The sequence below is a fragment of the Dryas octopetala genome, chromosome 5, assembly GCF_963921425.1.
Source record: "Dryas octopetala chromosome 5, drDryOcto1.1, whole genome shotgun sequence".
NCBI lineage: Eukaryota > Viridiplantae > Streptophyta > Magnoliopsida > Rosales > Rosaceae > Dryas > Dryas octopetala.
In genome coordinates this window covers 21,243,379-21,264,255 of record NC_141370.1, presented here as the reverse complement: position 1 = coordinate 21,264,255, position 20,877 = coordinate 21,243,379, and the positions used below count along the sequence as shown (strand labels likewise).

At 40.0% G+C, this 20,877-nt stretch overlaps 4 protein-coding genes and 1 pseudogene across 5 annotated transcripts; 3 read left to right on the top strand and 2 right to left on the bottom strand.

Annotated features, from left to right (window-relative positions):
* Nucleotides 1-493: 493 nt before the first annotated feature.
* Nucleotides 494-4,766, top strand: LOC147285683 (ubiquitin C-terminal hydrolase 22-like). Its single transcript, XM_086244829.1, has 3 exons — nt 494-1,653; nt 1,843-1,967; nt 3,533-4,766. The coding sequence occupies exons 1-3, from the start codon at nt 758-760 to the stop codon at nt 4,300-4,302; spliced, it is 1,791 nt and encodes a 596-aa protein (XP_086100955.1). The 5' UTR covers nt 494-757; the 3' UTR covers nt 4,303-4,766.
* Nucleotides 4,767-4,870: 104 nt separating this feature from the next.
* LOC147285682 (late embryogenesis abundant protein At1g64065-like) lies at nt 4,871-5,633 on the bottom strand (annotated as a pseudogene).
* A 614-nt stretch (nt 5,634-6,247) lies between these two features.
* Nucleotides 6,248-10,668, top strand: TOC90 (Avirulence induced gene (AIG1) family protein). Of its 2 annotated transcripts, XM_086245212.1 has the most exons (4): nt 6,248-6,331; nt 6,469-6,699; nt 7,157-7,312; nt 8,092-10,668. In XM_086245212.1, exons 3-4 carry the CDS (start codon nt 7,162-7,164, stop codon nt 10,356-10,358), a joined length of 2,418 nt encoding a protein of 805 aa, XP_086101338.1. In that variant the 5' UTR covers nt 6,248-6,331; nt 6,469-6,699; nt 7,157-7,161; the 3' UTR covers nt 10,359-10,668. The 2 variants fall into 2 exon arrangements, with proteins under 2 accessions (XP_086101338.1, XP_086101339.1); XM_086245213.1 differs by lacking the exon at nt 6,248-6,331 and having other exon boundaries at nt 6,401-6,699; nt 7,157-7,288.
* Nucleotides 10,669-11,740: 1,072 nt separating this feature from the next.
* LOC147285680 (uncharacterized) lies at nt 11,741-13,267 on the bottom strand. The gene has a single exon (XM_086244735.1). It carries the CDS (start codon nt 13,117-13,119, stop codon nt 11,899-11,901), a length of 1,221 nt encoding a protein of 406 aa, XP_086100861.1. The 5' UTR covers nt 13,120-13,267; the 3' UTR covers nt 11,741-11,898.
* Nucleotides 13,268-16,648: 3,381 nt separating this feature from the next.
* Nucleotides 16,649-20,832, top strand: PAP26 (purple acid phosphatase 26). Its single transcript, XM_086243360.1, has 10 exons — nt 16,649-16,781; nt 17,220-17,444; nt 17,849-18,049; nt 18,153-18,264; nt 18,372-18,598; nt 19,167-19,305; nt 19,542-19,762; nt 19,894-20,015; nt 20,177-20,338; nt 20,580-20,832. The coding sequence occupies exons 2-10, from the start codon at nt 17,253-17,255 to the stop codon at nt 20,653-20,655; spliced, it is 1,452 nt and encodes a 483-aa protein (XP_086099486.1). The 5' UTR covers nt 16,649-16,781; nt 17,220-17,252; the 3' UTR covers nt 20,656-20,832.
* The last annotated feature ends 45 nt before the right edge of the window (nt 20,833-20,877 follow it).

Genomic DNA, 20,877 nt, shown 5'->3' with positions numbered 1-20,877 from the left:
GTTTTTCTTTATTTATGATATCTTGCACTCTATTATCTTATTTGTATTTTATCGTAAAAAAATAAAATTAAATAACAGCTACTGGTCTAATAATTTTTTATTTTTTTTGAAAATATTTCAAACCCGAAGTCTTCTTCCTCAACCTGCAACACAAATGGGAAATGTGCATCAACATATGAAAAACCATTATTAAACATTCATCAAAAGAATCACACTGGGGACCAACACTTATGCCTTTGATGGGCCAAGTACTACACAATCTAGCCATTATTTTAATCCACTTTTACCTTTTCACTGTACCAAAATCCAAACAAATTAAGAAAGGAAAAAAATCAGAGGGAAAGGCCCACAGAGCTCACAGTCACAACTGACATCTCACTATTACTATTCAAGATCTATAACCATATTTGAGAAAAAAAAAAAAAAAGAATTACTTACTCTGTTTCTCTCCCATATCTCTCTCTCTCTCTCTCTCTCTCTGTGGATAAAGAAACAACCAAACCAACCCCTGAAAATAAATTTTCTCAATTAATAAACTAAGTTTCATGTTTACTCTTTCTTTTTTCTTTTCTTCAACATCTAAATCTAAGAAGCTGACCAGACTACAACAGAGCCAGTCCTCATCACCCCATGGTCTCTCACTTCCATTCCTTTAATCTCAGCCGTTGATCTTTTCCATCCATGAGCCTTATGTTCTTGAAGCCTAGGGTTTCCACCATCTATCTCACCCCAATCTCCACCACCATCATCGCCGTCCATGTCGTCGATGGCCAAGATCAACCACAAACATCACCAGATCAACGGCCAGATTTCGCCCCATCCCTGTCCCCACCTAGCCGAGTTCCGCTCCAAAAACGGCTCCAAACCCTTCCGAGCCTTACAGGACTGTCTCCAGGTCAAACCGCCAGGTGGCCGGGCCTCGATCCGCCGCGACCCCAAAGAGTTCCCGCGCTGCGGCACGTGCGGCGAGTCCGCGCGTACCAGGCTTTACGCGTGTGTCACGTGCGCCGCGGTTCATTGCCACGCGCTTCCCGGGCCCTCCCACGCGGCGGCTCACGCCGAGTCTATGCCTCCCGGGCACGAGATCGCCGTCGACGTGGACCGAGCCGAGCTCTTCTGCTGTGCGTGTAGGGACCAAGTCTACGACCGTGACTTCGACGCTGCCGTTGTCCTGGCTCAGACTGCCGCATCAACCCTAACCTCATCCGCCACGTCAGCAATCGAACAGTACGCTCCGGAAAATCTCCGCAAGCGACGCCGTATCGATTACAAACCGTGGACGCCGGATCAGAGAGAGCGAGTTCTAATGGGAAACAATTCGAGTCCTCTAAACGACGTCATTTCAGATTTTCCTTGGGGATTGCGTGGACTGAACAATTTGGGGAACACATGCTTTATGAACTCGGTTCTTCAGGCATTGCTCCATACGCCGCCGTTGCAGAACTACTTTCTTAGTGATCGGCATAACCGCTACTTTTGCCAGAAGAAGAGCAATGCCGACAATGCCGGTAAGAAAATCGCCGCTAATAATACTGATCGCGGTGGCAATAAGGCTGCTGCGCGTATGTGCTTGGCTTGTGACATGGACGCCACGTTCTCGGCAGTTTTTTCGGGGGATCGGATGCCTTATAGCCCTGCAAAGTTCTTGTACAGGTTTGTAATAATCTGTACAAATCTGATTTTCAGTGACAATGACAATGTGGGTATCGGCAATGTAGGGATCACATGCTGTACTTCTGGGTTTTTTTTTTAACCTTATAATTGATCTGTTATCCACTTTGGGTTGTTTTGTTTTTTTCCTTTTTTTTTTTTTACTGACTTGTTATTGTGATTTTACTGTAGTTGGTGGCAATATGCAGCGAATTTGGCGAGTTATGAACAGCAGGATGCGCATGAGTTCTTCATTTCTATGCTTGATGGGATTCATGAGAAGGTGGATAAGGAACGGCGGAAACCCACAAGCCAAGGTTAATTAACCCAAAATTCTTCTCTTGTTAAGCTTCATGTTGTGTTTTATGTGCATGCTACTTCATTCTGAGGAATGAGATACAAAGCAGCAAAGAACAAATTTTGAGTGTTTATTGCGATTATGAATCATGTGGGGTAGTCTGGGATGTTGCCATTATGACTATTATCTGGTTTTGGTTGATTGTGCTCATGTTTTTTTGTGAGGGTCCAGGTGACATGCCTAGTTAACCATTGAGTTCTCTGCTATGTGTGAGGACATGTAGCTCTGCTCTGCTCTTGCTGTACACTTCAGTTTCTGTTAGATGTTTGGCCACTACTTGGAGGACATGATTGTTTCCTGTTCAGATATGGAACTCAAATTAGTAGAGCTGTGTGTCTGAAACTTCTGCTTAGCAGCTTTGCTAGTTGAAGCACATTGGATTTTCTAGGAGCTGTTCTTTCTGAGAGTTTTTGAAGTTAGCTAATGTTGAGGTTTTGAGATTGTTTAGAATGTCAATGTTTGTGTTTCGGTGGTAGAATAGTATAGCAAATTCTTAACTATCGTTTGATAGAATAGTTCATTTGACATTTTGAGTAGCTCCTTAGAGATACTGTAAATCTAGCAAGTTGTGAGCTGTCGTTTGACATTTTTAGAAGTTCTAATCACCCTTCACTATTCCAGCTGGGATTGTCATTACTATTATCATAATTTAAAAGTGTATAAATGTCAGCATGGTGGTAAACCAGTGCTGCAAAATCCTTAGATGGCTTAAGAGCACTTCCTGTAATACTTTTCTCTTATATCAGAGAACAAGCTGATGGACTTTTAGAACATGAAGCACGAAAAAAACTTGGCTCCATGGCAGTACTGCAAGACATTAACTTAAGAGTTATCATATGAACAGTTGACATCCCAACTTATTTATTTTTATTATTTATTTTAAATTAAGATGATTCAAAATACTGTTGAAGATTAAAGGTGACTTTAATATCTAATTGCAGGGTGTGGGTCTAGGTATCTTGCTTGTTGCCATAGGAGTTGACAAGTGCTCTCAGATTTAGGGCTAATTTTCAACCTCTACCTGCTGGCTTGATGGCGTTATCCGCTTCACTCCAGTAAGTCAATTCACTTGGCTATTTTGGGTTTATCTAGGGCGATCTAGCCTTTCATAATTCTCATTTAACTCAACCTTTTGCCATGTTTAGGATTCCATTAGGTTGACAGCCAGCACAAATTTTCACGTCACTCCTGTGTGCACTCTGATTCCATTAGGTGTCATGTATTCTCATCAAAATTTGTTAATGAGAAAATTAGGTGATTGATTATCTAACTAAAAAGAACGTATATAGTATAGTAGCTGGCAGTTAACATTGTCAGATAGAGATGGTTCCAAGGCATTCTTTTCTAGTAGCATCGAAATATTCAACAAGAATGTTTTTGGTCATCCAAGATTGCTCGAGTTGTGTCTTGATGTGGACCTCTACATGTATTTGCATATGCTTGTATTATGTGTACTATATTTTAAAAAAATATATATCATAATGATAAAATTTCTGATAAATATTCATTTCCTTTGTAGTGCAGGCAATGGAGACTGTTGTGTTGCTCATAGGGTTTTTTCTGGAATCCTGCGGTCTGATGTCATGTGTACGGCTTGTGGTTTTACGTCCACAACATATGACCCATGTGTAGACATCTCACTGGATTTGGAACCGAACCAAGGAGGTTCTGCAAAGGTGGTGTCCACAAAGACAAGTCATTGCAATGGTGAGGCAGATTGCATGGATTCCAGCCAAAACTGTGGAATGTCTACCCTTATGGGATGCTTGGACCGTTTTACAAGACCTGAGAGATTGGGCTCTGACCAGAAATTTTTTTGCCAGCAGTGTCAGGTGAGGCAGGAGTCTCTCAAGCAAATGTCCATAAGAAAACTTCCTTTGGTTTCTTGCTTCCATATTAAACGGTTTGAGCATTCGTCAGTACGGAAAATGTCAAGGAAGGTTGACCGGTATTTGCAGTTCCCATTTTCATTAGACATGGCACCTTACCTCTCGTCTTCCATCTTGAGGGATCGTTTTGGGAATAGGATTTTTCCTTTTGATGGGGATGAGCCGGATGCTTCAAATGAGTTATGTTCTGAGTTTGAGTTGTTTGCTGTCGTCACTCACACAGGCAAGCTAGATGCAGGCCATTATGTGACTTACTTGCGACTAAGTAATCAATGGTACAAGTGTGATGATGCTTGGATCACACAAGTTAATGAGAACACCGTGAGGGCTGCACAAGGATATATGATGTTTTATGTACAAAAAATGTTGTTTTACAAGGCAAGTGAGAAACGGGGTCCTGCATGATAGGCTGGGGAAGTGATGAAATTTTGTTGCATGAGACAGAAGTTGGAAAAAGAAAAATATTGGGATTCATGGATTATACTTGATTGAACAGCGAAGAATTTCATGGCCAGTTTTGTTTGCCATAAAAACAAATGTAATCGAGTTGCTTTGGTCATTGGTAAAGAAAACTAAGCAGCTCTATGCCTCTATGTGCTCAGTGTGCTCACTGACGACACCTTTGACTTCGAGTGGTAAGTGGTAAATTCCGATTCTCAGATGGAGCAAAGTGAGCCTGAATTTTTGTGGCAGTCTTGCATTTGGGAAAAATTAATTCATAGTGGTATTGGTTCCATTAAAATGATACCTGATATGAATTTTTTACCTACCTATATAGTATTTGTGATAGTTGATTTCTGATATTGTTTAACTCGAGAATGGAATTGGATGAACTTAAAGCAATACAAGCACTGCCTCTCATTGTTTTTTGGGTTCACTCGTATTCAAAACAAAAACATTTAAAAAGAAAAAGGGACAAAGATACAAGTCCAAGCACATAGTCTTAGATTACACGCAATCCAAATGTTGAACAAGCAGCCAAACCTTTTGTCACTCGCATTTCAAAAATTGGACCTCCTTTGTTGACAAATTAAATTCCACCCTGCAGTCCATTTCGGCAGACTTGTTCTTCTTCATCACAAACATCAATTCCACCTTTCCAGTAAGCCCCCAGTGCTCATGTCACTGCCGAGACCGGAATTTTTCGACAACCCACTGAAATTCAAACGCACTGTAACATCAATCTGTTTTGTGGAACGTATTCCAGCCTTGCTCTTAGGAATACTAACTTGCCCCAGAGTCTCTCCCTCATACTTGAACGTGACAGTGCTTGCATCAAACTTATAGGGACCGAAATTCGTGTTCTTGATCCTGATTTGGGTTTTGAAGCTCAAGTCGAATGAAGGTGTTGCAGCCGCTGTGTTGAAGTTTTGGACGCCGATGGCACCCAACCTGACCTTGGGTGACTTAACGCGCATCACAGTGAGTCCCAATACGGTGATGACTATGATCTGAACCACGATAAAAACAGCAAATATATTCCACATTTGATTCTCTTCTTGCGTTTGAGCTCGGAGGATTGCTGAGTGGCCGATTCTGCATCGCTTCTGTGGTGTACATTTGCAGGTGACAAGGGAGATGCCTCATTGTGCTTCTCAGCCATTTTTGTTTTCTGGGAAAATCAATCAGAATCTCTAAGATGGATTGTTGGCTTGGGGATTGGAGGAGTTGTTGCTTGCTAATTGGTATGGTAATGGTGGAATGTGATATGTATTTATAATGTATGGACATTCTGATTTTTGTATAGAAGGGAACAATGGCTGACTTTCTGCACTTGTAGATGGTCGCATGGGCATCGCTTTTGAGTGCTAAGATGAACAATTATTATGATATCTATGTATAGAAGATTCCATGGCATCCCATTTGGACCTTTAGAACATTTTCAATTGCTTGAGGGTGCTATAGGTCTATGGGGTCTTGGGCTAGACTTGTGTCTGCCTTGGGACAGAGGGCCAGAGGCTGCACTGGCTTGGAGTTGTTGAGATGCATCGGCAGCTGCTATTGGCCTTCTCAAGCACCAAATGTACTCTAACCAGCAGCCACCCCTGTTCTGTCTTGTGACGCTTGTCTTAGGTTGCATACTTGCAACTTGGCAAGCATTTTCCTAGTAAAACTTGGAACACAACACCATAATACCGCAAGATAAACAGCCACCATGGGCCTGACCCTAATGGGCCTGAGTTCAAGCCCACCACTTTTCAGGCCCATTAATGACAAAGAATCCAATCCCTAAAAAGACAAACACCCACTCATTAGAAATGGTTGGTGGGAGAAGTTCCAAAACTAGAAATGCCATTAGTTTCATATTACCCAAAAAAAAAAAAAGCAGTACAGAGCAATACTTGGGTCCTCAAATATGAGGACCAAATTTTACAGGCTCATTTCACTGACCACGAGATCAAGGTTGGTCCTCAACCGTCCAAAAAAAACTTAGGTGAGTTTAAGCTGGTGTTTTATTATTATTTTGCTCCAAATCGTATCTTGGGCCCAAAATCTCCCCAATAATGTAATTTTGTTTTATCTTTTTTCAAGTGTTTGGTTTCTCATTTCTGTCTCTTTCTTATCTCGTAGTCATCATCACCTTCTTCCTAAGCCTCACACCCTTTCTTCAGTCGCCATTCGTTTCACGCTGCGGATACCGAATCGTGTGGAATTTGCTGATTCAAGGGCCCTCTGTTAGGGTTTCAGAGCTGTACGGATGCTTGATTTTGCCTCATGGCTTTGATACTCCTTCACCATCGCCTTCATCTTATAAGCGTAGAGTGAAATAAAACATATTCAGACCAAAATTTGTATATCCGGGTAAACTTCACTCCCTCCTTTTTATCAGATTAACCTGTAAATTCAAAAAATTGCAATTAAATGTATATTTCTACTGGAAAATGTTTCAGTCTTGTATTATAAATAATCAGAAATGAAATTTGCTGCAATTTTGACAGCCAAACTCTTGAGCTCTAAAAGCATAAGCTAAGCACGTAGAAGTTTTTTTTTTTTAATTCTTTATTTCTATTGAGTGAACCCCAACACATTAACAAACGGATCCTAAGCTATAATTTTTTGTTTATTTATTGTCTGTTTTGAATGTAGACCTACCAATTTTGATCTGGTTATGTGGTCGGAGAAATCGCGAAGCTATTTGAACTAGTGAATGTTGCCATTTTAGTTGTGGAGTTATGATTTAGCTTTATATTTCGTTTCGTTATGTGCCTTGCGGATTTAGAAAGATGGAATATGATTGTCAGTTGCAAATATTATGCAGGAAGGATGAAGACTCTTAAAGATTGGGTTTTTTCTCAGCTAGTATCCAAGTCTTTGGTCTCATCCCGACCATTGTCTGGCAGTGACAGTTTCTTTAGTGAGGAACCATCCAGGGAAGAGTTTGATGACCAAGGTATTACTGCCCCTCTTATACATGGTGGGTGATTCTTAAGGATTGATTCTTTAGTTCGACTTCAAATGCACATCAGTCTATAATGTACAGTTATTTAAACCGATGTCAGAGTACTCCCACACGTTCTAACTTTCTTCTGAACAACTCATGATTTTTTTTAGGAAACAGAACAATTTTATAAAGAAAATGTGTAAACAGTACAAAAGTAGTGAGTCCACCCAAACAATAAAAATAGACCCGTGTTTTGAAATATTATGCATGTGACTTCCAAATACCACACTCTCCAACTCTTTGTACAGAAATTTACAATGTTTTGTTTTATATCTTTGTCTTCACATCTTAATCTTTTGAATAGGTTTTGTTTTTACTGTACCCTTTCCTTAAATCAAGACTAGGCAACTCAACATTTGATTCAAGACTACTATGTTGTTTGTCTTTGGGTTTTTTGGTTCTGTTTGGCCATCAGCAATCTATTAACATGGCTCATGCCATATATCATTAATCTTTAAGAACATGATTTGTTGCCGATGTTCATGTTGTTTTCAGAAAATAAAGTTTAATGTAAAGGATGCTTGTAGTTTCCAGTGAATGCTCAAATAGAATTTGTCAGTAGGTGTAATCTGATTTATAAATTTAATAAATCATTATTTGATGCTCAGACAGTAGAAGTTTATAATGACTATATGCCAGTGACCCAGTTGCAAGATTTCTGAAATTTTAATTCTGAAAAGTGGAAACCAATTTCTGTCTGTGGGTTTTACTTTATTTGATTAGGCAAGAGCTTATTGTTTTGTGGTTTTCAGGTGCTGCTCACTCGACCACTTTTGATACATCACACTCATTCAATAGCAATCAGGAAAATCAGTCTAATCCCTCCCTGCAGCATGTTGTAATTGAAAATTCTGATCAATCTCGTAATTTCTTTTGCAAGAAAAAGATGAATCCATTGGTAACAGTTGATGATCTTCAAGTTAAGTTCTTGCGCCTCCTCCGACGGCTTGATCTGCCACAAGACAATCTTCTCGTAGCAAAGGTTCTTTATCGTATTCACCTGGCAACTTTGATACGAGCAGAAGAATCTGATCTGAAAAGAGTTAATCTTAGAAGTGATAGAGCCAGAGTAATGGCTGCAGAACAAGATGCAGCTGGCCTGCCTGAAATTGATTTCTCGTTTAGGATCCTTGTACTGGGGAAAACGGGAGTTGGAAAAAGTGCTACGATAAATTCTATATTTGATCAAACGAAAACTGTAACCAATGCATTTGGACCGGGCACAGATCACATTCAGGAAGTTGTGGGAACTGTAAACGGGATTAGAGTAACTATCATTGATACCCCTGGTTTTCTGCCATTATCTACAGGCAATTTGCGCAGAAATAAGAAGATTATGCTCTCTGTGAAGAGATTCATTAGAAAATGTCCACCTGACATTGTTTTGTTCTTTGAACGCCTCGACCTCATTGATACAATCTATAACGACCTCCCCCTTTTGAAGCTAATAACTGAATTTTTTGGGCCTGCAATTTGGTTTAACACCATTCTTGTCATGACTCATTCTTCCCCAGCTCTTCCAGAAGGACCTGATGGGTTTCCTGTCAGCTATGAATCATATTGGAGGCAAAGCACAGATATGGTGCAGCACTATATACACCAGGCAGTGTCCGACTCCAGACTTGAAAACCCAGTGCTTTTGGTTGAGAATCATCCTCAGTGTAAGATAAATATCATGGGGGAAAAGATACTTCCAAATGGGCAGGTTTGGAAATCCCAGTTTTGGTTACTATGCATTTGTATGAAAGTTCTGGGTGATGTCAATAGTCTCTTCAAATTTCAGGACAGCATTGAACTTGGGCCCTCAAGTGCCACCCAAGTGCCTTCTCTTCCCCATCTCCTCTCATCTTTTCTACGTCATCGCACTGCCATTAGTTCAAGTGGAGTGGACATTGAAATCGATGAGAGCTTTCTTTCAGGCATGGAGGAAGAAGATGAATATGATCAATTACCTCCAATCCGAATCCTGACAAAATCCCAGTTTGAGAGATTGACAAAATCTCAGAAAAAAAACTATCTTGATGAATTGGATTATCGAGAGACCCTTTATCTAAAGAAACAGTTGAAAGAAGAGTACCTTAGGCGGATGGAGACTAAGCTTTCTGAAGAGAAAAATTTGGTGAGTGATGATAATTCTGATAGTCAGCAGCCCTCCCCAGAAGAAGAGGCTGTTTTATTACCAGATATGGAGGTCCCTCCAAGTTTTGACTCTAATCTCCGTGGGCACAGATATCGTTGCCTAGTTACGAACGATCAGTGGATCGTGAGACCTGTTCTTGACCCCCATGGATGGGATAATGATGTGTGCTTTGATGGAATTAGCTTGGAAAGAGCTGCGCAGATAAATAGGAACATCTTTACCTCTGTCACAGGGCAGATGAGCAAGGACAAGCAGGACTTTAGCATTCAATCTGAGTGTGCTGCAGCTTACTCAGATTCCAGGGGGACGACATATTCTGTAGGTCTTGATGTTCAATCTGCTGGTAAAGATACAATCTATACGGTCCACAGCAACACAAAGCTGAAGAATTTGTGGCACAACTCTGCTGACTGTGGAGTCTCTTTGACATCTTTTGGGGGCAAGTATTACATTGGTGCCAAACTTGAAGATACTGTATCATTTGGGAAGAGATTGAGATTTGTAATGAATGCAGGCCAAATGGTGGGTCCTGAACAAGTAGCATATGGTGGCAGTGTTGAAGCTACGTTGAGGGGTAGAGACTACCCGGTGAGAAATGACAATGTCAGCCTGACAATGACTCTCCTGTCTTTTAATAAAGAGACGGTGTTGGGTGGAAATTTACAGGCAGAGTCTCGTCTAGGCCGAAATTTGAGAGTGTCAGTTAATGCTAATCTAAATAGCCGCAAGATGGGTAAGATTTGCATAAAAACAAGTAGCACTGATCATTTGCAGTTTGGTCTGGTTGCGGCTTTCACAATTTTCGGCACCCTTTTACGTAGGAAGGCTATTGAAAGTGCAAGTCAAGAATCAGGAGAGAGAGGAGAAATTTTGTTCTGAAGATTTTTGTTTGAAGAGGACACAAGCTATCTTCATTTGGAACTTGGATATGATGGACCTTTAGTTGAAAAAGTTCTGGTAGTTTCAGAAGCTTTGTTCCTAACTTTCCCTCTCGCGTCTAAAATGCCAACATGGGAAGTGTAGCAAAGAATGCTAGCAAGCAACATATATTTTTGTTTAGGCAGCTTCTGGCAGAGGTTTTCTACGCAGAGTAAATTGAGGCAACAAGTGTACAGTTGAATCGTGGAGATGGGTTTTGTCTTTATGATTCATAAAATAAGTTCGAATGAATTACCAGGTTTAATGTTTATATTGTTTTGTTTTTTCTTGGTTATATATATATATATATATATTTTTTTTTCTTAAACAATTGAAATGTATGTTACTATCTACTAGATATGTGACAATGTTATCTGATTGGTGGCGACTCTTTGACCATCATCATTCATCAACACTGTACAAGATAAGTAACAACTCTTCGAGTATTTTCAGGAGTCCTCACATAATGCCACGTGTCATGTGTGATTGTGTGTATCCTCAGTCTCACCATCTCATCAATGACGCATCAATTTTGGCCAGCACAGCATGTATGCCACCTGCATCCTCTGCCTCCTGGCTTTGTTCCATTTATTCCTTTCCTATTTATTGTGTGTAGCAGACTAGCAGTGCCGGTCACCAGGCAACTGTACCAAAATGAAGGGAGTGATTATTTGATGCCTTCTATAGTTCTTTCCAATATTAGCTGTATTTGCTAAGTTGGAGGTTGGAAAAATTGTGAAGACCTTTGTTTTAACCAAGCTGTGATTTAATTTTTCTTAATACAATTATATAACAACTTCCATTTTATCCCGTCCAATTTTGCTAAGCAAAGTCATCCACGCTCCCATGAATCGATCTACCATGGTGCCCATATAATATTTCTCTTATTCCAGTTGTAATTATCTTTTCAAGAAGAGCTTAGTCCTTAATAACCCACTCAACCTCTGTTGACAATGTGTAGACTACTCTACATCTCAACTCATTAATATTAATTATCATTTATCAGGAAGCAGCGATCAATTGTTCGAGCTCAGGTGTTGTTATACTTGTGGGCCTGTGGCAGACCTTTATCATTAGACCAGCTAGCTGGCTTGATTGACTAAGATCCTTTCATGTTGTTCTCTCTCTCTCTCACACACACAATTTACAGACACGTGACGTGAACAAACAGATTGCTCATTAATGATTATTAATAATTGGTGTGTTTGGTAATATCATATACAAATTATAATCATATTGTCTAAACCCAGCGGCATATACCAAGCCATGATTCCAGCATAAACCCAAAATCTTTCTGCAAAAAGAAAACTCTCAGAAACTGGGAGCAAATTGTGCTTACCATCTTCATCCAAAATTCAAACAATTAAATTCTTTGCACCACTAAATGCCAATTACATAGCAATTGCAAAAGAGACATAATATAATGATCACTAACAACAAATTGTATTTCTTTGTACCCTCTTCCCCAATTTCAATTACATTAAAAAAATTACAACAATTTCTAAGGTGAAGACCCCCACAAAACCTCAGCAATAATGGTGGCAGCCTCTGCATCAGAGATAGAGGCTTCTCTCACTCTCACCAATATCTCTTGCTTAAAGGCCCTCTTCTCTCTCTGCCTCAACCCTTCACCCACCTCCAACTGCACAGCAAACCTTGCAACACAGCTAGAGAATGGGTGGCTCTCTAAGAACCCTTTTCCCCTACTCTCTCTTATGATCTTCCCCTCTTGTTTAACCCCATCATCAACAACACTAACTTCTCTGTTCTCCTTCTCATCATCATAGAGACCCAGTTCCATCAAATCCCCACCAAGCTCTGACCTTTGCAATTCCACAAGCTTCTTTATCAGACCCTCCTCAAGCATAGCATCAATGGCCTCCTTGCGCCCAAAGTACCCAATTTCAAGCACACAAACCATGGCCAACACTCTCATTTCTAGATCCTCACGATTTAACAAGCTTATGATCTTGGGTATTGCACCATTGCACTCAATCTCATCAACGAGCGGAGACTTTATCAATCTGACCAGAGTACATAGCACTTTGATCGAATTCAGTGAAGCAATTGTTAATAAAGCCTTAATTGTTTGACCCATCAGCACTTGACCCACAAACACATCCTTGTTGAACTTAATCAAAGCCGCTATGGCAAAAGCCGAGTGTTCCCTAACTCGTTTGGAGCAATTGGAATCACAGAGAACAGACTCGAGCAAAGTAAACACCTTGGACTTCAAGATCAAATCTTGTAACTCGCGGTTGAAGCCCTGCAAAACCCGGTCCTCGAACTGAATCAAGAGCTTAACCAACTCGTCCTCGTTGTGAAATGGTTGTTCTTTCAAAGCTCTGGTCAAGCTCTCCAAGCTCTCACGGTCGATCCACGCCTGGATTTCGGACTCGATCGACCCCGCGAGTCGGGACAGGCAGTGAGTCGAGCACCGGCGAGTTAGAAACGACGTGATACTGAGGTGGCCTTTGGACCTCTTGAGGGTCTCGACGAGGTTTTTGAAGGTTGCGAGGTGTTGGGAAAGCGTAGAGAGATGTGGGTCTTTGGAGAGGATGGTGTCGGACTCGGTTTCAAGCTCTAGCAGAGCGTTAATGGCGGACGAGTTTGACTCGGCCGAGTCAGGACTCGGATGGGTTTGTAGCTCATGGGAAGCTTGTTTTAGAGCTTGCAAGACCTTGAGGACTTGTGGGCTGTCTTCCTTTGGTTGATCTTCCATGGCTATAATAGTTCCAAAAGAAAGATTGAGGTTTGGAGAAGAGAGATAGAGAGAAGATAAGAGAGCTCGATTTTATTGGAATGGGTTCCCTTCTCCTTCTCTCTCTGTCTCTTTCAACGACCAGTCTTCGTCTCCATACATGCATGCCAAACAGTCTTGCAAAATGCGAAACAGTCACTAAGAAGTTGGTATTTATTACATATACTGATATACATAATCCAATTATTATCATATGATATTTGGATTACAATAAATGATAATAAATTAATAATTGGATTACAATAAATATAAGTGTTTTTAAATTAATTTTTCTTGATTTTATTTTTTGAGAAGAGGCTACCAGAATTAGAAATCGGTGATTCACGCGGTGGTGTTTGCCAATTTCATGTGGTAGAACAGAAGAGTGGGTCTGGGTTCTGGTGGCAAGTCAGTAGAGTAGCTGTGTGATGTGTGTGTATGCGCGCCATTGGATTGGATCATTGGATTTGGATGGCTAGGATTGTTTTTCAACTCTTCCATCATTTGTTATCAACAGAATGGCTAGCCCACATGAACAAGGCGGGTCTAGTCTGTTTTTGTTTTTGGCTTTAAACTCTTTAGTATTCTTTTGACAAAAAAACAATTCTTTCTTTTGACAAAAAAAAAAAACCTTAGTCTAATATTAATTCATTTTCTCACCTTCCATCATCAATTGTCCTTTTATTCTGCTTTCTTTGAGTTTTTTATATAAAAGACGAGAGAAATTAAATTATGAAGAAAAATATTACTAAACTACAAATTAATTTTTTTAACTTATATTTAAATCACCGGATAAAAGAAAAAAAAAAGACATATGGGATGTGGACCGCGGCGTATGACCGTATGTATCAGTCTATTACACCCTACAGTCTCTACACAATTTCTGTTTAGTTTCCTTTTTGATAATATAATTATGATAAGGATTAAGGGAAGTAGATGCTTGCTTCTTTCTTAAACGCTTGATATTAATAGGCTGACCACGTAATTCATAGTCACATACATCAAAATCAGAAAAATCCAAATTTAGAGAGAGTACTATGATTATGGGGTCAGCGGCTGAGCAGTGAGCGCTCAGCATATTCGGACGAATCAAAACCAAGCAATGGAATATATCGCCAAAATCGACATGAGTACACAAGTCGCTCTTCTTTTCTTTCATTTTTGTTTATTTTCTTTAAATTTGTTCCCATTAAAATAATAAATCCATGATGGGTCCAATTCATGGGAGGCTGAGTCATTATAATTGTTTTTGCTTGTGTGGGGTTGGATTTTGCTTATGTATATATGAGCACGAGTTAATAATGTTTCTGCTCTTAATGATGAAAATGACCATTTGATAAAGCGCTTTGGTTTTGAGATAATGGCAGGAATAAGTTCTGAGCGAAATTTGACTATAGAGGTTCCCTTCAGCTGATGTTCGAATTTGAAGCCTACGTTTAGCCCAAAACTAATGTTGAATCAATAAACTGTACACAAAACCAGCACAAGCTAATATTACTGAAAGGATCGATCAAATGCTATACTATTACTTACTATAATTAAAATGGACCTACAGTCCACAACAGAATGTAGATGATTCTACATAGACTACATAAGTACATAACTTGTGTTGATAATGCACATATGCTTTTAAAGTTTTAACCTTGAAAATATATATATGAATAATCAACAATGGTGTGGAGTTGTAGTGCCACCGACCAACCTCTGAATCTGATGCATGCAAATACAGTTCATTTGTTATCATATTGACATACAGAAACAAACCTAATTTGGAAATGGAGGATTCGAACCAATTAAAAACCTCATACAAATAATGCTCTGATAACTTGGAAAGTGATAACAACTTGAATGCCCCCACAAATTTAGGCTTTAAAGAAATGAACTAATTAATAATGGATATCAAACTATTGAAACTAACAGTGTGCTTATTTGGCATGGAAAATAATAGAGCAATATTTTGCAGTTTGTACATTTTTTGCTTTATTGTAGAAATTGCAAACAAAAATAGTGTGATAAATATAGAGGGCTGCTATTTGCACACCCTCTTTTTTCTTTTTGCACACCCCTTTTGAAAAAAAAAAAAAAGCCTCAAGAAAAATACCACTTTAACCCTCCCCTCACCCACACACCCACACACCCCATTCCCATCCCCCCCCCTCTATTTTTTCTCACGTTCACACCCCCCTCCCCCTGTTTTTTTTTTTTTTTTTTCTTCTTCTTCTCCAGCCAGCCAGCCAGCCCCTCCATCTTTCTCAAGCTTGCACAGCCACGCCCACCACCATTCTCCCTCTCTCTACCATCTCTGCCGACCACCCCAGCCCCGCCCCAGCCCACCCCAACCCAGGCCCGACCACCCCAGCCCTGCCCCTTCTCACCCCAACCCAGCCCCGACCACCCCAGCCCTGCCCCTTCTCACCCCAACCCAGCCCCGACCACCCCAGCCCTCCAGCCACCGCGCGCAGCGGCTTCCAACCACCGGCGTGCCCTTCTCTCTCTCTCTCTCTCTCTCTCTCTCTCTCTCTCTCTCTCTCTCTCTCTCTCTCCGAGTAGCTGGTTCGGCGAGCACTTGCCGAACGAGTCCTTGATGTTCGGTGGGTACCTACCGAACAACACTCACATCGTTCGGCGGATGCCTGCCGAACGAGTGTGACATTTTCGGCGGGCCAGTGTCGAACGGATGCGCAGCTGCGCGCGGGAGGAGAGAGAGAGAGAGGAGGTGCTGCTGCTACAGGGCTGGGGTGCGGGAGGGAATGAGGTGGTCCGGTGAGGGGCTGAGTGGGTGGGTCGGGGCTGGGGTGGGCTGTGAGGGGTGGTCGGAGCTGGGTTGGGGTGGGCTGGGGAAGAGAGAGAGGAGGTGGTGCTGCGGGGGGGGTCGGTGCAGGGGCTGAGGGGCTAGGTGGGTTGGGTGGAGGGGGGAGGCCGGAGGGGGAGGGAGGGAGGGGTGGGTCGGGTGAGGGGGTTGAGGGGCTTGGTGGGTTGGGTGGAGGGGCTGGCTGGCTGGTTGGGTGGAGGGGCTGGCTGGCTGGCTGGAGAAGAAGAAGAAAAAAAAAAAAAAACAGGGGGAGGGGGGTGTGAACGTGAGAAAAAAGAGAGGGAAAGAGGGGAGGGTGTGTAATGAAATGAGGGTATTTTGGTAATGGGTTGGGTGTGTGTTGAGAGGTTTTGAATTTGAGGTAAGTGTGTGGGGTGTGTAGGAGAAAAAAATGAAAAAAGGGTGTGCAAAAAGAAAAAAAGAGGTGTGCAAATAGCAGCCCTCTGAATATATCTGCGCTAGCTTCACAAGTGAGAATTACGAGACGGATCTTTGATTGGGCATTCAATAATTTATCATCGGACGCTCAGATAAAAACTCACAGATCAATTGTCAGCACTCATCGCATGGATCGAACGGACGCCACGGGCATTGTGGGTCCCACTTTACCCAATAGGCCAATCCAATTCGTATGATCAAGAATATCCGTCGTTTTCCGAGGCAAATTACACATTTCCTGCTTTCCTCTAAGTCTGTAACCTACGCTACGCCACGTCAACTCAACTCCTTAGATGCTGCTAACGTACGCCTTCCCCTCCAACTAATATATACTCTCCCTCTGAATTTTTCCTTCTCATCCCCACTGCTCACCTCATGAAGCTGTGATTTTAAGGTTTTTTTTTTTTTCTCTCTTTGAATATATATATACATATGTTATGTGTATTCACTTGTTAGAATATTAATTCTAATTTAATGATAAATGATTGTTGCTCTTTCCCTTTCCAGCTCAACTTGTTCTCACTGCCACTGTTTTAGCAATTTTGTTTTGCTCTGTGTGTGTTCATGTTGATTGCAATGTTTGTATTCAGTGGAAAATGAATCCAAATCCTGATGGGATTGGTTGAATATTGATTAGTACGTGATTTGTTTGAATCAATTTTGATGCTTGATCTTGTTTGAACGATTTAATTGTTGTTGGATTGCAAAATTTCTGAAATAATTTAAATCTAAAGGGTTTATGAAATATTCAAATTACCTGGGTGTATGTTAAATTGCTAATGCTCATCAATTTAGCTGATTGCTTTTCTATTCTTTTTTTTCTTTTATGCAGTTAGTTTTACTGCGATTTGCTGAATGAACAATCATGGCAGAGGTTACTAGTATGCAGTCCATGTTGCTTCAACTTATTGTTACCTCTTTCGTCTTCTTGAGCTCTTCGAGAGATGGGAATGCAGGGATCACAAGTACCTTTATCCGATCTGAGTATCCATCCGTTGATATCCCTATTGATCATGAAGCATTTGCTCTTCCAAAGGGTCATAATGCTCCACAACAAGTGAGCATTCATAACTACTGTATATGCCTGGGTTTATCTGGGTGTATGAGTTCTTTTATTTCTTCACATCATATAATTTTTCAGAATTCAGGATGCGGAAAGTTATGATTCCTGATTTCTCCCAATAATTATTTTACTCAAAAGTGGTAAATTATGATAAGAATAGGATGAAAATCCTTGCTCAATATTACTTTTTGAGAGGAAGAAAAGTCGAGGTACTTATGAAATACTGGTACAATGTCTAGTATTCAGGGCTGTGATCCAATAGTTTATGCATCAGCTGCAATGTTTATATCATGTTCCTTTTAGTAATATCATTCCTTGATTACCATCTCATTGTCTATGCCTTTTCTCTCCTTGTCTTGAGTTGTAATGATATTGAATACTTCAAACATCTGTTACAGGTGCATATCACCCAAGGTGACTACGATGGAAAGGCTGTAATCATCTCATGGGTTACTGCTGAAGAACCAGGGAGTAACAAAGTACAATATGGTACATCGGAGAAAAGGTATGAGTTTACTGCTGAGGGAACTGTGTCAAACTACACCTTCTACGAATACAAATCTGGCTACATCCATAACTGTCTCGTTGATGGCCTAGAGGTAACTATGATTGTTTTGTGAAGTAGTATCATATGTTGTATATTCCTTGTCCTTTCTCTTGCTTACACATTTCCATAATACATCAATTATTTCGTATTTTCAGTATGACACAAAGTACTATTACAAAATTGGGAGCGGCGGTTCTTCTCGAGAATTTTGGTTTAAAACACCTCCAAAGATTGATCCAGATGCTCATTACAAATTTGGGATTATAGGTGAGTTGTTATATTAAACTATTTATTAACGGATTCTTATTAACTTTATATTAAATAATGTTGAATTTTGTGGTTTCCATTAATAAATAGTTATTTTTATGTTGCAGGTGATTTGGGTCAGACATTTAACTCTCTGTCAACTCTTGAGCATTACATGCAGAGTGGAGGTCAGACTGTCTTATTTCTTGGAGATCTTTCTTATGCTGATAGATATCAGTATAATGAAATTGGTTTAAGGTGGGATACATGGGGTCGATTCGCTGAACGGAGTGCTGCATATCAGCCATGGATTTGGTCTGCTGGCAATCATGAAATTGATTACATGCCTTATCTGGTAAATTATCAAACAAATATCTTTACAGAACTGTCTGAGTTACTTTTGTCACTCTAGCTGAGTCTTTTTCAATCATGCATGCTATTGTTGTTGTCCATTGTTTAAGAATAGTAACATACTTAAACAGTTAATACACCTTGGACCGTTCACAAAGTAATGTTGTTACTGCATCCTTTGCTGAGTTTGCTCTCATTCTGTGAACCTAGAACTTTATTTGATAAAGTTTTTATTTTTTCTACCCTTTGTACCATGTTATGCTTATGGTACATTTTTATGCTCTCATTTCTGAAAGAAAGAAATACCTAAATCCATTTAGCATCATACTTTTGCTAGCTAGATTGGTTTACAAAAAAAAAAAAAAAAGAATAGCAGATTACTTGTGTAAGATTTTAAATTTTGACAGTTTGCCCTGTTAAACGATATCCATATTTTCATCAGTTTTTTTAATTTGGATAGGTCTCTAAGATGTATAAGTATACATGATTTTGTGTTCAGAAACTCATATCCTGTTAACAGTTCAACCCAAAAAATGTTACTTGTCTAACTATTAACTTTTTGCATATGCAAGGGGGAAGTTATTCCATTCAAAAACTATCTTCAGCGGTATGCTACTCCTTATTATGCATCCAATAGTACCAATCCTCTTTGGTATGCCATCAGACGTGCATCAGCTCATATAATTGTGCTATCCAGTTATTCTCCTTTTGGTAACTTCACATTCCCACACTTGCATATGTGCGAATTGAGTTTATTTTATATCTGTAGAATTTACTGCTGCTTGTAACTTTCAGTTTTGTTTAAGGAAAAAATGATTGGAATCCCATACGCTGATGCTTCCGTCTTATAAAATTAACCATTAAGGCTTGCCAGTGTTACATATCTCTTAGAAGGGAAAGGACTTTTTTTCTCTTTTTTCTTTTAATGCTGATAACTTTGTCATCAGTGAAGTACACGCCTCAATGGAGTTGGCTGAAAGAAGAATTTTCAAGGGTTGACAGGGAAAAGACACCTTGGCTCATAGTCCTTATGCATGTTCCAATCTACAACAGTAATGACGTACATTACATGGAAGGTGAAAGCATGCGAGTAGTATTTGAGAGTTGGTTCGTTCATTACAAAGTTGATGCGGTGTTTGCTGGCCATGTTCATGCTTATGAAAGATCAGTATGGTTCTTTAACTCTTATGTTTTCCTGTCTTCCCACACTATATAATATGATATAGTTTATTTGGTGTCCATCATTCCATCCATCTTCATATATGCATGAGATTCATGTTTTTATTTCACCCTTTTCAGTATAGAATCTCAAATATACACTACAACATAACAAGTGGTGACCAGTACCCCATACCAGACAAATCAGCTCCTGTCTACATAACTGTTGGAGATGGAGGGAACCAAGAAGGTCTTGCTGGAAGGTAAGAACTTTATTTCTATTTTTGTTATGATTTTTGCTTTTGTTAATAAGGAAAGGTGGGTGAAATTGCATGGAAGTTCTCATATAGCAGTCTGCAAGGAATTCAAATTCTTTTTGTGCAGAGGATAGTCGGGTCTAACAATTGTTCCATGGTTTCTGTAGGTTTAGAGATCCACAACCAGATTACTCTGCATTCCGAGAAGCCAGCTATGGGCATTCTACGCTGGAGATTCAAAACAGGACACATGCATTGTACCATTGGAACCGGAATGATGATGGGAAGAAATTGGCAACTGATGCATTTGTATTACACAATCAGTACTGGTGAGTATAGTCATTACCATTTATGTTGCTGGTGCCAAAGCCAAGAAATGCGTATTTTCTGTATACACAATACCCCCTTGCTGATTTGGCACTGAACAGTTGTGATACAACTATGGCCATTTATGAAATTTAGGAAGGAGGACACTAGGACAGGGATGAAGATATATATAATATATATATTTTTTGTTATCATGAAAATTATAATCTGTATATATGACATGAATGAGTTTTGGTAATGCAGGGGTAGAAATCACAGGAGGCGAAAACTGAAGAAGCATTATATGAGGAAAAATATGGAGCGAATTGCGATGTATTGATAAGCAGTCAAACACCTCGGGTATAATTGCTAGATATAGTTTCAACGAGGAGAGCAGAGGTGGTGGGAATATTGGATGGGCTTGTATTGATATTTGAACTGCGTATAAATAAGTAATATGATCCTTACGGTTGATTGTTCACGATATTTATATTTATGGAAATCTTTGCAAACACAATACAGTTAGTTCTTCCAAAATTTATTTTCTCATTTTCTAACACTC